At 36.2% G+C, this 15,248-nt stretch overlaps 2 protein-coding genes across 5 annotated transcripts; both read right to left on the reverse strand.

The window, feature by feature from the left end:
* Positions 1–30: 30 nt before the first annotated feature.
* Positions 31–3,173, reverse strand: LOC105977266 (glutamyl-tRNA(Gln) amidotransferase subunit C, chloroplastic/mitochondrial). 4 transcript variants are annotated; one of them, XR_016030100.1, is made up of 7 exons: positions 2,852–3,172; positions 2,718–2,758; positions 2,433–2,488; positions 1,882–1,933; positions 1,677–1,773; positions 1,240–1,489; positions 31–945 (listed from the first exon to the last, which is right to left on the reverse strand). XR_016030100.1 is itself a non-coding variant. In XM_013002572.2 (6 exons), exons 1-5 carry the CDS (start codon positions 3,047–3,049, stop codon positions 1,698–1,700), a joined length of 423 nt encoding a protein of 140 aa, XP_012858026.2. In that variant the 5' UTR covers positions 3,050–3,172; the 3' UTR covers positions 31–1,489; positions 1,677–1,697. The 4 variants fall into 4 exon arrangements, 3 of the variants coding, with proteins under 3 accessions (XP_012858026.2, XP_012858027.2, XP_088671130.1); XM_013002572.2 differs by having other exon boundaries at positions 31–1,489; XM_013002573.2 differs by lacking the exon at positions 31–945 and having other exon boundaries at positions 1,300–1,427; positions 2,852–3,173.
* Positions 3,174–3,646: 473 nt separating this feature from the next.
* LOC105977172 (Tetratricopeptide repeat (TPR)-like superfamily protein) lies at positions 3,647–14,342 on the reverse strand. Its single transcript, XM_013002456.2, has 19 exons — positions 14,130–14,342; positions 13,959–14,033; positions 13,116–13,235; positions 12,963–13,003; positions 12,091–12,302; positions 10,067–11,895; positions 9,554–9,766; positions 8,783–9,445; positions 8,388–8,623; positions 8,082–8,292; positions 7,819–7,974; positions 7,275–7,432; positions 6,995–7,187; positions 6,319–6,701; positions 5,796–5,976; positions 5,332–5,549; positions 4,520–5,183; positions 4,191–4,269; positions 3,647–4,078 (listed from the first exon to the last, which is right to left on the reverse strand). Exons 1-19 carry the CDS (start codon positions 14,130–14,132, stop codon positions 3,843–3,845), a joined length of 5,871 nt encoding a protein of 1,956 aa, XP_012857910.2. The 5' UTR covers positions 14,133–14,342; the 3' UTR covers positions 3,647–3,842.
* Between the last annotated feature and the right edge of the window lie 906 nt (positions 14,343–15,248).

Below are 15,248 nucleotides of genomic sequence, written 5' to 3' on the forward strand. Positions count from 1 at the left end.
ACAACACACGATAACACATTGGAAGACACATTACAACAAAAACAAATCAAATTGCCAAAGTATCATAATCCAAGGATTAAAACACACTATACCACCAACACACTACACAAAAAAAAATGCAAACATACACTGAAACACAACCACTAAACCCACAGGAACAGACATCACAGAGACACACGAACACGGATCAGATGACAAAGACTAGTACAAATGGAATTGTCATTTCACTATGACTTTTCTTCAACTTTCTTCAGATTGTTAAACTTCCCGAAAGAATCCTGGAGATAACAGGTTTAACGAGGCAATCTATGTATTTTCTGTGAGTTACAGCATCAAACTTGAGGAGCGTTTATAACAAAAGAGGGAAGGACATAGAACGGACCTCGTTACATCCTTGAAAATTTCCACAATTTTGACCCCACGATTTTCGGGTTTAGGAAATTACCTTGAATTTATCCAATATTCAGGAAATTTGACCTCTAGTAAAATACACCATCATTTTAAGAAATTGAAGAAAAGGGAAGAGGAAACTTCCTGTAACCATCCTCTGTTCTCCTGCAAATATCCCACGGCTTGACTAAGACAATGGAATCGGTAGATGAAACAGGAAAAAGAGATGTAAGGGAATCATGGTTGATGGATGGGGACGGAAGGCAGGTTTGGAGACTGGAGAAGGGAGCAGGGGTGGACATTGGATAAGCAAGTTTTTGTGAATTTCAGTTAGTGTGTGTGTGTGTGTTTGCAAGCATGTTCTTGGCTACAATAGGACAAACCAGTATCTCAGAGGGAAAGGGGAAAATAAGGTGGATGAGAGGGAGTGACGGCATTTTAGAAGATTTAAGATTGTGATAATAAGTAATTACATACAGTGTAAACATTATGGATGTGAAATGAGAATTTTGTGGATGTAGAAATAGCAGCTTCCCTTCTCCAATAAAATTCCATCTGCAAACGACTTCTCTGTTAAATGACTTTTAACAAGTATGTAAACTCCAAGATTTTCGATAAAAAAATTTAAAAAGTATTTTGTAACAAAAAGTTATTACTCACATGAAAGGAAGAATGTTTTTTACACTAGTAGAAATTTGGTAGTTCTCAAACTCAATCTTTAAAAAAGTTATGTCAGTTTAGCAAGAAAGTGTAACCCCAATACTCTGGGCTTTGTTTTGCAAACCAAAGGTCATAGTACAAAACGGAATGTATGAGGCTTCATACTTCTTAAAGATATTAGTTCGTTACCTTGTGGAAACTAAATAGATTTGGTTACTTTGACGGAAACTCAATATCCACATTTGGTCAAACCCTATTTCCATGGACGGTTTATTTCAACCCTCAATGATAATTGGAGAGTTACTCCAAATGCAAACCTGATCACATCTATCAACTGGCATGCCCAAGACTTGTTATTGAAGCACTGGCTGAGACTCCTGGACGAAAATGCATTTCCTGTAAATCTCTATCTGGTAATACTGAAGAGTGAAGAATATTACTGCACAAAGAATTCATTCGAACAATCACAATTAAAGGTAAAACCACATATATATATTTATACATGTGACGATAAAACTCCAGGTCAATCTAAAAGTTAAAAAAAAATACAACATATACAGAAGTCTTGCAGAAAGTTATGAATAAACTAAGTAATGAGTTAGAAAACCCCCAAAAAGGAAAATCACCTAAGGTGCATCATCTTCTAATCACTTCTTGTTCAAGACTTTAGGAACTTTTACATAAGAATCTTCAAAAGTTGGGACAGCTGCTATCATAGCATCCCTACAAGATATAAGGCATTATAAATTGAGTTCATCATCTATCCTTCGTCTTAGTACACTACTAGAAAAAAAACAAAAACAAAAACAAAAACAAAAGACAATTGCTTACCTAGTATTAAATATTGCAGGCACGTCATCACGCAAATTATCTCCTTCAGTATCTAATTATCCAACAAAAAAATTTCATTCAGATAAACTCAAAGGTAATTGCCATGGTCACAGGTTTATGGGAAAGCATTCACCATCCTCAATAATGCATTTTCACAACCCCTCCGCACAAAAACGAGTCAAGACTATTAATGAATACAACAGCTGCATAACAGGTCCATTTATGCATATTCATACTAAGGAACATAAACATGCTTACAAGGAACAGGTTCACTTATAGCAAGAATGGGACACGAGGGGGTTAGGGGGGGGGGAAGATTTGGAAGAAGGCTCCATTCTTTAAATATGGACTAGCACTATAGTGGAAACGTGCAACATCTGTTATGTGAAGATATGCGAAGATCACATTAGATAATAACTTTATATGTTACTTATGGAAAAAAAAAACTATAGTATCGACAACAGGATGTAATACGGAAAATGTTTCAGAAGTAAAATATATAATAATTCCTCTTTCCTTATAATGTATAAAAAAGTTGAATGTTCAAGCACCTGCTCTTATGGCTGGTTCGATGCTCTGGAGGTCAACAGCCTGGAGTTGCCCAAACCTTCATTCATATTTACATCACAAATTCATGAATTACAAAATGTTAAGAATCAATTTTAGAAGTTAAAACCCTAACACACACAGACACACACAGTTCTACAAACGCATAGGCATACAGTTAATTCGACGCACATACATTCATATATCTATATAAGTAATAGTAGCACTGTACACACACACACACACAGAGATACATATATATCTAATTTTGAATCGACAGGAGAGGGTACCAGTCTACCACTTTCCGGATTCTGGGAGAATAATCTTCAACCTAAAAATTGATTAAGGAAAACGAAACAAGTTATCAAGGAATAACGAAAACAAAAACTGTCAATAGATTTGGCGGAGAGATCGAAATTAGTACCTGCTGAGGGGTGAGGGAAATCCGAGCGGTTTCTGCTAATCGCGGAACATCTGGTGGCTCCAGACTCGATTCCGCCCCATAAAACCGTTTATTAACCGAAGCCGCTGCCGGAGAAACACTATTTCTGAAAATGAAGAGCCGCCGCGCCGATTGCGGTGGCGTCGCTCCAAGCATAAGCTGAACGGCTTTGCTTCCCATTAATGCTGTAATTGTTTATCTGACGAAGCAATTTCAAGTTCCTCTTTTCTGATTGTATCCCTCCAAAATTCGTGCTCTAATTTGGGCCTCCCTTATTTAACAATCGGTTAGGCCTCAATAGATTTCACCTATTTATAGCAGCCCATCCCATTTTCTGTGAAAATTTTTAAGGGTAAATTACAACTACATCCCTGAGATAAAGTGTAATTCCAAAGAAACCCCTTAGTTTTGAAAAACTACATCCAAACTCCTGAAGTTTGTAAATTTCTTACACCCACCCCTACAAAAGGATGTTAATGTAAGAAATCTACAAATCACAGGGAGTAGATGTAATTATGGAAAAATAAATGATAGTTTCTTAAATAAACATTATCTGAGGAGTGGTTGTAATTTACCCAATTGATGATAAAGAATGAGAAGCCGACGACAATACTACCATTCGTGAGTTTCACCGAGTTACATTCTACCATACACGTGTACAGGTCCCTATATACTTTTCGCACATCAACATGTAGATATATTAGTGTGATTTTGCATAAATCAAAGTGAAAATTTTACCCGATACATCAACAGTTAAATATGTCATTATACCACTTCAAAAAAATTATCTGCATTTCCAGAAATTCGAAACCAAGGAATATATATTACTACATATATGCACAGCTCCACAGTAGACCAACAAGACAAATACACTATACATGTGTTCAACAATTTGAACTATGTTCTTCCTCTAGTGGAGACTTTGCTATAAACTCTGGAAATAGCAGATTGATTTATTTTATTTTATTTTATTTCATTTTTCGTTGGAAGATGCAATATTAGTGCTATTCGGTTCTCTAGTCGAATTCCGTGTTTTATCATTCTCAGGTGAAGTGGATGGTTCCTTCTGTGTGTTCTCGGTTTCTGGCAAAAGGGGAGATGCCAGTTTAAGGCTGCTATGGGTTTCAGGCAGTGAAGCAGGAGGACTAACAAAGAGCTCTGACTGAACCTCTTGTTCACTAGTTTTACAGATCCCATCTTTAGCTCCACCTACACAGCAGGTTTTCCAGTCATAAAATAACTAATATATATATATATAAGCATCTATATATACTGTATAAGTATCTATTACTGAATACCACGAGAAAGATTGAGAAAGAACCTGCTTGAGAAGCAGTGGGAGTTTGTGTGTGGGCATTTGATGGAGCAGATGAACCTCCTATTACTTTCTTAATCCTCGACTGCAATGAACAACCGGCATTAGAAACACGTTAAAGAAATATCAAAGATGAAAGGAAAAAAAAGGTACTGATTCTGAACGTGGGGTATTCTATAACAACAATTACGATATGTATTTACTTTGGTGAGGCTAAGTTGTAAAAATATCGTTTACGAAATGCACATGCATTTTACCACAAGGGAATCCTAATAAGCAGTTGCATATTAATTAATTAACCAAGTAAATTTACAACAGATTTCCGACATACATACCTTAGCATTCTCTTCGCAGTACTTGATGACATGCGAGACATTTGTGCAATGGCCATGCAAAAGCGAGTAGGCCCACAAAAGAAGCTTACGGGAAGTATTCATATCAAGTATGTCAACTCCATCAATTCCCGGCTGGATATAAGTTTCTGCCGCCAGCTGAGCTGGCACCATGTAAAGGTTTATGCCGGATGGAAGCAATGCACAAGAGGTGTCCCTGTAGAAACTGTATGAAGATCTAAGCAGCGTGGCTGCAGTTTCCAAATCTTCGTCCGAAACTCTCTTGATTATAACATTCTTAATCTTGGACAGTGAATGGTTCCATTTATTTTCAAGAATCTTAAGATGATTTGAATCCTCAAACGATGAACTCCATAGTTCCTCTGATTGAAGGTCAACACACAGTAGCTGTTCGCTTTCCGGCCCACCGCCCGATGAATCCATACCATGAATCTCAGTGGAGCACTTTGAATGCAAAGGTGTGATCAATGCCATATTAATGACAAGAGATCTACACCAGGCAGCAGAAACATGCCTATATACTTTAGCGCAGTAACTATTAGACAATTTTGGATTCTTCAAACGCTTACGGATCTTCTCGTTTATTCCTTCAAGGGTTTCTACCTTGACATTGCTCTCGAGTAGCTGTATGTATTGATAGACATATCTGCAATAAACCGAAAAACGTAGATAATAAGTACATAACGTTGTGAATGACGAAACATATCCGACTTAATAAAGAAATAATAAAAATACTTCCTACAAATATTTATAGTTGTCGTTGATCTAAGAAAAAATATTCTGCGAGCACTAACCCGTAGAGGCTGTTCTCTGTCCATTCTGAACTCTTAAGCTCAGGCAAACTGCAAATATCTGACCACAAGTTGACCTGCTCTAAGAACAAATTGAATAGTTTCTCCAGCAAATGCTCAACATGGTCTGTAGCAGTACCACCTTGACGTACCGACATAATTAAGGCCTTAATGTACTTTCCAAGAGCCACTGGCACAACATCTTCAAGGCACAAGGAGAACTGCAATCACAATTAAATTAGACAACAGAGTTCCTAGTTGGAATATTAACTAGAAAATAGCTTTCTTACCTATTTTTCACAGTAGATACTAAAGAGTTAAAATTGCGAAGAAAAAAATTAAACTGGATTTTCTAGAGGACAAACTAATTAAATTAACAATACTTGCATTCGATGTTCACTTATCGCAAACAAAAGATAGCAAATCAAAGAAATTAAATTAAGTTGAAGGCTTTGATGCTTCAATACCCTTTTATCTGCCCGAAGAGAGACATAAGCCCGATCAAGGGTAGAGACATCTCCAGTCTCCTCCAACAACTTCAAATAGAATAAGATGTACTTCCTTATGCAAGTTATATATTTACGGGAACTTTCTGCTAAGTTTACTTCAAGTGTTCGCTTGTTCCCAGAAGGACCTGGGGTTTTGCGTCTGCATTACAAAGAGGTAAAAAAAGGATCAACTGATTGCATATGTATCCGGCAAACAAAATAAAATTAAAGAATTAGTTCAACTGATCAGGACTCTGTGAAGATGGAATTGACCTTAACCTGAAAAAACTCATCAGCACTGTGAAATGTCAAATGCCATTTGAATTTTTTCGGTGGTGTTATACCTAAGATAACTATCTATCTATTATGGGGATAAAATTGATCAGATTTCAGGTGCTCATTTAGGATCCTTAGATGCTTAAAACTTATCTAGAGACAGAATGAAAACTGTGGAAAGGCTTCGACATTGATATTAAAGTGGAGGTACAACTGAACTTCGTACCTTCCTTTCTTAACCATACTGTCAATCTCCCACATATTTACTGTAAATGACGAACGAGATGACTTAAAGCAGAAAGAAAGTTCCTCCTTTGCTTTCTCTAGATTCCCAGTCCCACCTCTATAGTGAAATCCTTGAGCAAGCATATACCTCGCCTTGTGAAAATGCTTAAGGTCACCTTCCACGCAAGTTTCAAGGGCAGAAAGGCAATCACTGTAAAGCAGATCCCAAACTTTTTCAAATTTATGCAAGTCTACCACCTCAGAGTTGCTATTGGATAATCCATCAACGCGCATTAATGACTCTGAACTTTCATTGTCAAGTCCCCCTAAAATATGTCCTGCAGTTTCCTTGGCTGATTGAGCAAAGGAATGTGCCGCAACAACCTAGAACACACGCAGCACAGATTGAAACAAATAACTTAGAAGTTGTCAAGTGATCAAACATAGTGTGGCTGCTAATCTAACAAACACGGCAATAATTGACAGCTAGGTATCCAAATAACTTCTATGCATTTTCATTAAGTATATGCTTATCTCCGCGTCATTTATTAAAATAATACATATATGCCAGTCGTCGAAGCACAAATACTCATAAGCATTAGCATAACAAAATGGGAAAATAAAAGGCAAATACAGTCCTGGAGAGAAGAAAATACAACAAATACATCATATAAAACCTTTAAAGCCTCTTCATTTTGCTTCCCGCATTTGCAGAGTAACTTCAATCGTGATGCATGCATCCTGTAGAATGGATCTACAGCTGATGGATTCAAGGCAATAGCCTGGGCATAATATGAGAACGAGACATCGTGAGAGTATTCAAGTTTCTCACAGAGTTTTCCCACATAAAATGCATGAGACCAATCTTCCCTGTGAACCAAAATTTTCAAATTACCAAACCCATAATGTTACACAAACAAATTTTGTGTGTATGAATGAAGAGAGAGAGAAAGAGACTTGTGTTTAAAGGCTTTCTTGAAATGACTCATAGAGTTCTGGCAGAATTTCTTCCAGTCTTCATCCTTTAAGGGTACAACAGATCTTTGATCATAAAATGGTACCACATTCTGAAGACCATCGTAGTACACCAATGCCAATAACTCGTGTATCTCACCCTGAAACAAATGAAGGTGGTGAGTGACATTGAATGATGGTAAAAGTTGCAATATTATAATTTCAAGCTTTTTTCACAAAGCAATCCTGTTACAAGCTATTTCACCGAAGCATTCACGCACAGCAGGTTCTATCATAAAGAACAGTCATCCTGGTGATGCACAAAGTTCTAATCATATAGGTCGGGATATTTCATCTCATCAGAGAAATAAGATATTTCAATCCATTTTTAAGATAAGCACATCTAGGAAAAATAGAAGAAAAAAAATCCCCATAAATTCCAGCAGTGGTTTCCAAGAGAAGTTGATGTCAGACTTGTTCTCATTTGCATACTAACAGAAATATCAAATACATTTTCAGATAGAATCAATGAGAAAGGGAATGAAACCTGTTGAGCGGCTGTCTTTGACAAAGCCAAAGTGACCAATAAGCATCGCCTGCTTCTTCTTCGACTTGCCTCAACTCTCAGAGGTAGAGCACCATTTTTTCTCCACCCCAAAACATTGATTTGCTTACTGCCATCATTCAGCAGCAAGTCCACTTCCTGCAAACCAAAAATATACAATACATCCTTTAGATTTACTACGATTATACGGCTAACTTTCCTTTGCATTGTCCATTGACGTAAAAAGAAAAAACCCACGACCTCACCTCATCATATATATTTGCAAGCTTCTGCCAACTTTCAAAGCGCAGAGGATTGTATAATAAATCATATTTGAAGAGATTTGCATTATGCTGTACAAATTCTTCACCTTCTTTAGTTAGAACAAAACCAGCCCATTTATCAGTTGCACTTATTTCCTCAGACTGTGCAAGAAGATGATATAAATTGCGATAAATTTCCAGGTACGGGTCACAGCTGCAACAAAAGGAAACCAATTCTACATTTAACCGAACTCCATATCAATAATCTATGTAAGAGAAAATTAAACACGGTTCATGAACCAATTATACCTTTCCAGGGAAGATGTCTTTAGTTGTTTGATCTGTTCGTTCACTGGAAATATAATTTTCATCATGGTATCCAGAAAGTCTTTAGACCCAGCATCCTCTGATAGCTTATCTTCACATAATTCTGGATCATCTAAGAACTTATCAATCGCATTTCCAGCCAAAACATGGTCAGGGGGTTGAGGAAAATGTTTGCATATGGCTCTTAGAACCTTCCGAAGTTTAATCAGCCCAGTTTTCTGAAAGGTAAACATAAATGAGTGCAGAAAAAATAATAGAAGCCATGCATCATCCTATTTATTTCCGGTATGGCACAAATAAAGGAAGACTAAGTTGAAATGTGGTGTAGTACTAGTAGAAGCCATAGGGAGAGATGGGCTGAGTGAAGATCTACTCACAGATGAAGCTTTTGCATACGGAAGTATATATTGAAAAACATCAGCACACTGTTCCTTAGTCTGATAATCCCCCTGGCTTGTGTTTTTATGCTCGACTAAATCCTCTTCACAGGATGAATCGGATCTCAAATTTAGACCATACAAACAGTTAAAACATTGATTCAATGCATTATCAATGATGAGTTCAAGATCCTCTCTTTCATCCTCAGTTAGCTCACTCTCACACTCAATAATATGAGTATTCTCTATTTTTCGATTGCCGCAGCTACTGGCAGGTACACAACCAACATCACTGTCACATTTTACTCCTGTTTTCTCATTTTCCAGATGAGAGGAAACATTTTCTGCATTTGAACTGTCAACAGCATCTTTTTCTAATGAACTAGCCTCATCTTTTGCAGTTTTCCTCACTTCCATATCAAGAATAGTAGATAGTGATTCACTTGGAGATCCTGCAGGATCATCTTTCAAAGTCTGTTGATCAGACCTTGTTTCTTGTTCCTTATTAAGAGAGTTAATATTGGATTTAATTTTCATAGCTAACCCCAAAAGATGCTTGATTGCAAGTTGCAAGAATGTCTCTTCTTGTTCTTCATCACACCCTCGTAGACAGCAGATACCAAATTCCGCAAGCATATCATGTATTGCCACAACTAACTCTGCCTGATAGGAATGTCAGAAAAAAATTAGAATACAAATATCAGAGGAAAACATACATGTGACAATTTAACAACTGAACACAATGTCAGAGTAGTTGGAGTACAGTCTCACTTGAGATTTAATCGGAGTATTGAAGAACATATACTGTAGTTTGTAGAAAGCAATAGCAGCATCCACAAAATAGCATCTTTCAGTTTGCTCAATGGACTCCGGAACACTACCAAGCCCATATGACTTTTTAGCAAAGCATGAATTGGCAATACTGTACATAAACGTCAGCAATAAAGACTGGATATCACCAATAACCACCACAGGGATGTTTTTCTGCAGGAAAATTGTCAAACATTATAAGAAACATATTGTATGACCCAAAAAAACAATACAATAAAGTTCATCAAAAAAATAAATAAATAAAATAAAAAATGAAACTCTATACATGATTATGTAGAGACAGAGCATGGATGCCTATACCATATCTGAGACTTTCAAGCAATCAAATACAACAGAAAAGACTAGCCAAAAATATATTGATGGAAAGCATCTCAGATTGCCTCACAGATTCCATCACTGTACACCCTGAAGCACCATATTTGATTCATCAACAAAAATAACATGGAAACTTACAGAATTCTCATTGAGGTTGACGATGCTCTTGACTTTTGATACAGATTGAGAAATAGCTTTCACCTCCTCAGCAATTAAATGACTCCAGTGCTTCCATAAGCTTTCTTGACTTGCAGAAAAAGGAAATGTATTTAATCCTGGTGTATTATCAGGGGAACTGCCTTCCAGACCAGCTGCAGCTAGAAGTATTTGGAGTTTCCTTCTATGACAATTCAAATAGATGTCAACATCCATTGGTTCTGCCAATTCACATGATTTGATCAAAACATCTAATGCAGATAGCTCAACTGAATTTTTTTCTTTATCTTCATTGTCCCGGTCATATAACACATCGAGATGGACATCCTTTGTGAACAATAAAAGAGGAGCAAGCATTTTACTGCACTCTGCATGCATGCTTTTCTCAAGCAGCTCACTGACAGATTTCTTCATTAAGTAGTCAACATCAATCAAATTCATTTCATGAAGGACCCTGTCAACTGTCAACTTTTTGGTCACTTTGCAATGTGGCAAGCAAATAGAACCAAGAGGAGAGTCCATCTTATCCTTGTCCTTGAAAAGAGCTAACACAATAGAAAATTCCTTTTGAGCTTTTTCTTTATCACCTTCCAATATAGATAAGCGTGCACTTAACCAAAAAAAACGTATCCAGAAGCGATGGTTGCTTCTCAACAAAGATGAGTTGTCCATTTGACCTTGTTGGTAATCTTCAGAAACATCTGCCATAGGGAATTTAATTTCACCATCCATTCCAGAAATATGGAAAGGATATCCCAGAGCTACAGATTCTATAACCTTACAGAGATGGTAAGATGCCTCTGATGTGAAGCTGCAAACTATTGATGTTTCGGAAGAGCGTAATCCCATATCATAATATAGCTCCGAAAGGAAAAGACTACATTCAGGAGTTCGTTCCTTTCCCCAGTGTCTGATAATTTTTTCTAAGTCCAATATTTTTCCAATATTATCATGATATAAAATACTTGAATTTGCAATTTTCTCTAAAAGCAAGTGACCCATGTGATAAGCTCCAAAATTATTGGAAGTATTCTGGACAAACTCAATCACGTCAATAGGTTCCGAGTCTAGTGAATTAGCCGTTACTTCAGCATTACAAGAAGGGTCGGAATTGTGCTTGGAATGTCTGGCTCCAGTTCCATCAAGCAAATAAGGCACCAGAAACTGCTTCACAACTTTAGCAAGATCTTTATTGCTGGAAAATTCTGATTCTTCTTTACCTGGTTTGCGACTTCTAAGCCTTTCAAGGCGACTGCTTCGTCTCTCTTGAGGTTGTTCTTCGAATATGGTTCCTTCTTTCTCATTTATAGAGTTGCCATTACCAAAAGGTGTGCCTCCCCCACATGTAGATCTTTCAGTGTCTATAGAACCAGTTAATTTTGTTGCAGATGGAGGCAACTGTATGGCTAGTCTAACATCCCCTGATATGTAGCTCTCAGTTTCCGATTCAATGCCTGATGTAGACAATGGGCGTAAGATCTCCATTACTCGGCCTACAAGAGCTATCCAGGAGGCTTCTGAAAGTTGAACTTCAATGTTTTGCTTCAACTTTTTAGATGCTATGGTTGTATCTAAGTGCTCATCCGTTGCTTTTCTCTTTTCAGGAAATTTTAGGCGTATATGTTTTGGTTCTAGTTTATCTATACCTCTTGGAGTAAATGGGATTGGTTCAGAGTCCTCGATAGTACTTTTTACATGCAAAGCACGAGAATGAGATGGCCAATGCCTCAATATTAGTTCTGCAACAGAAAGACAGGCCACCTCGTCACCTATTGCAATTAGCACTTCCAGTAGTTTCTCCATGCAATTCCCTGCATATTTACAATAAACCAAATAGTTGGGTTTCTGTAACAATTTTTAATTCTACAAATCAGGGTCACTAGTAAGCTAAATTACAAAGATAGCAACCATTGAGTAACTAAAATAAGACAGTGAAGAGCAAAAGAGTAACTGCATAATAATTTGGTTATGAAATGTGGGTTGGGACGGAGAAAATATACACTTACAGTTATTAGGGCTGCAAAGCAGCCCTTGCTCAAAAGCCCAACGGGAGATGCTTAATGACCCCATGGTGCAAGATAGTGTTCCTAATTGATTCCAGACAACAGAATCTCTGCTATCAATCTCTACGGCTTGAAGATAACAGTGCAGAGCATTCTCGTAATAGGAAGGGCCTTGTTGAAGAGAAACTGTAGCAAGGTTTTTTAGTGCCAAAAATCTGCCGAAATCAGGAGGAAAAAAAAAACTCAGGTAAAGGAACTATAGTAATACATGTCAACCATGCTTAAAAAATCCTGTTTGGATGTCCACATGACAATTCTCTCAGCTGGACAAAAACTTAACATGCCCCAGATTTAAAATTATAAAAGAATTACTGGATATTAAATAATACGTTTTCCAAGTTAAAACAATGTTTATTAACCAATTAAATAACAACGCCTGCATGTCAACTCAAATATAAAGACAATTGAGAAACTTCCTTTAAAAATAATTCACTACTAGAGGTCAAGAAGCTCATCATCTGAATTTTCACAAAGAGATTCACTAAAGGTATGCAGAATGATTATATGACTGAGTGAATTGCTGGATTTTCACAGGCTGTATAAGAAAGGAAGAAAAGAAAACAATCTTGCACATTCAAGACCAGAAAATCATAATTAACTGGACACCTGTATTTACATGTTGAGGAAACCTTTTAACCAACAAAAAATCTATTTATGATGAAATGACACATAATAGTTGCATTTTAGAATCTGACGAGACCAAAAATAGTCTTAAATTTCAAAATCTGGTTGATATGCATAAAATAACATCATAAAAATTACAACCATCGGAAAAATAGCAGAAAAGAAACAAGTGTCTACGGATTGATTGGAACCTGAGCTGCAAAAGGTGACCATCACTTGCACTGTTTTCCACCTGAAAATTACAAAGAAAAATTGTAACGTGAAACAAATTAAATGCAGGAATGACAAAAATACGAAAAAAAATGCTAAAGCGGAAAACTGAATGACTTAATAAGATATACAACCTGAGCATTTAGCACCAACGGATCTTTTAGCACCGACTCTAAAAGTTCACGAGCTTTTTCATAATCTTTAGCTTGTAATCTCAAGAGCCCATCATGATATAACTGTGACAACTGGAACTCCTGGAAAATGTGAATACATTCATTAAAAATAAGGCTCTTCAATAACCAGTAACTTTTAAGTAAATATGAAAAAAAAAGGCACATGTGAAATATGCAACACGGAAGAAAATAAAGAACAATTTGAAAAATAACGAGCTAGTATATCAGCTCATTTTAAGTTAGACTATAACTCACTAGGAAATGAATCGTGAAAATATAAAAAAAAACATAATTAAACTCGTACTTCGATGAGAGATTCACAAAAAAATTCAAAACTGCGATTTGGCTAAAGTTGAACTCGTTTACCCTCATACCTACAGAATGCCTTCATGTCAATTCCATACAAAAAAAATATACACATAAGGTGATAGAGGCCTGTATCTATAAAAAAAAGTAACCTCCAAACACGAGTCACCTCATTTCGATTTCATACAAAGAATATACAAATAAACTTAAACCAGACTGTATCTATCAAAAAAGTAATCTCCAGACGGGAATCACATAAATTAGATTTTAATTTTTTTAGACGGTAAACGACAAATACGATAACATTCATAGAAAAATTATTGCTAAAAGAACGCATTTGTCATTTGCAGCACGATACTTCCAAACAACCGAACACAAGTAACCAATACATAAAATATCAACTTATCAAACACGAAAATATATTAACTTAACTAACCTATAATTAACTACTTGTGCCCACAACAAATTTAAATTGGTACAGAAAACACGAAATCTTGCCTGCGCTTCCTTCGTCGGAGCCAATGGCTGCCATTGATTTTTCGAGTCTGTGTCATTAATAGCTGCAATGGAAAACTTCACCGACGAAAAAAAAAATCAGCAGGGTTAGCTATAATCGACTCCAATAATTAATTATAACTAAAAAAAATGAGCTAAAACTTCAATGCTTACCATTACTCCGGATCTTAGGGATGAGCAGTGCTGTAAATAACTAAAATTATTTTATGTTCTTCTGAATTGGGGATTTAGGCGGGGGTTTTGGGACTCTTGTCGTGGTTTTTGAGTCGGTAGTTTTCTAATTTTACATTTGTTTAATTTCATGTTTTTAATCTGATTTTCGATTTTTCACCCTCTCAGGTTAGACACAAGTAAAACCGAGTTCTCAATTAGCGGTCTGAAGATTTTTCTATTTTGTTCATTGGCCCTGAAGTCTATGCATATACCATTTGACTCCTCTATAATAATTTGTTTTAAAACTTACCTCCCTCACCCTTTGAATTAATGAAATGCTATTTACGGTTAGAAAATTGTTACTTGCGTTTTATAATAAAAAATACGTTATCTCTCTAAAACCTCAAAATTTTCCAACAAAATCCAAAAACCCCTCAAACTGCAAATAGCAAAAAAAAAAATTCAAATATTCGAAATCAAGCTTGAAGAAGGGTTGGGCTTCGATTTTTTGATGTAATTTCGACTCTTTTATGTGTAATATGCATTGGGTAGGTCGATTACGAAACCAATTTCATGTTAAAAAACCCTACAAATCAATTTGTAAGGCTTTTTTTTTCGCAAAAACATGTTGGAACGCCCAAGATGGGCGCCCAAGGCGTGTACGAACGCTTTCAATTAAAAAGAAAAAAAATTGCATTGGAAGCCCAACTCGAGCGCCCTAATGCAGCTTGCACGCCCAAGTTGGGCTTTTACGCGTTTTGGGGAGAGATGAAGTGTTTTTTGTTATGAACTGCAAATAGCAATTTTCAAACCGTAAATAGCAAATCCCTTAAATTATCTCTATTTTATTAGATAATTTCATTAATTTATTAAAATAATAAAATTTATTTATTAAAAAAAATTGGAAAACAACGTAATATTATACTTCTGAAGTCTACATCTGTATAGTTGGATGAAATACTTAAAAAAATAGAATTGATTGTTGCACTTCTAAATATACGTCCAGTTTATTTCTAACTAAATTTAATGCAGATCATATCCATCTGGATAGAACCAAATCCGATCGGATCTGCGGAACCAGATCCAAATTATCAACCCTACAAAGAAGTCAATTAATTT

The sequence above is a fragment of the Erythranthe guttata genome, chromosome 1 (assembly GCF_056151865.1).
Source record: "Erythranthe guttata isolate IM_541 chromosome 1, IM_541, whole genome shotgun sequence".
NCBI lineage: Eukaryota > Viridiplantae > Streptophyta > Magnoliopsida > Lamiales > Phrymaceae > Erythranthe > Erythranthe guttata.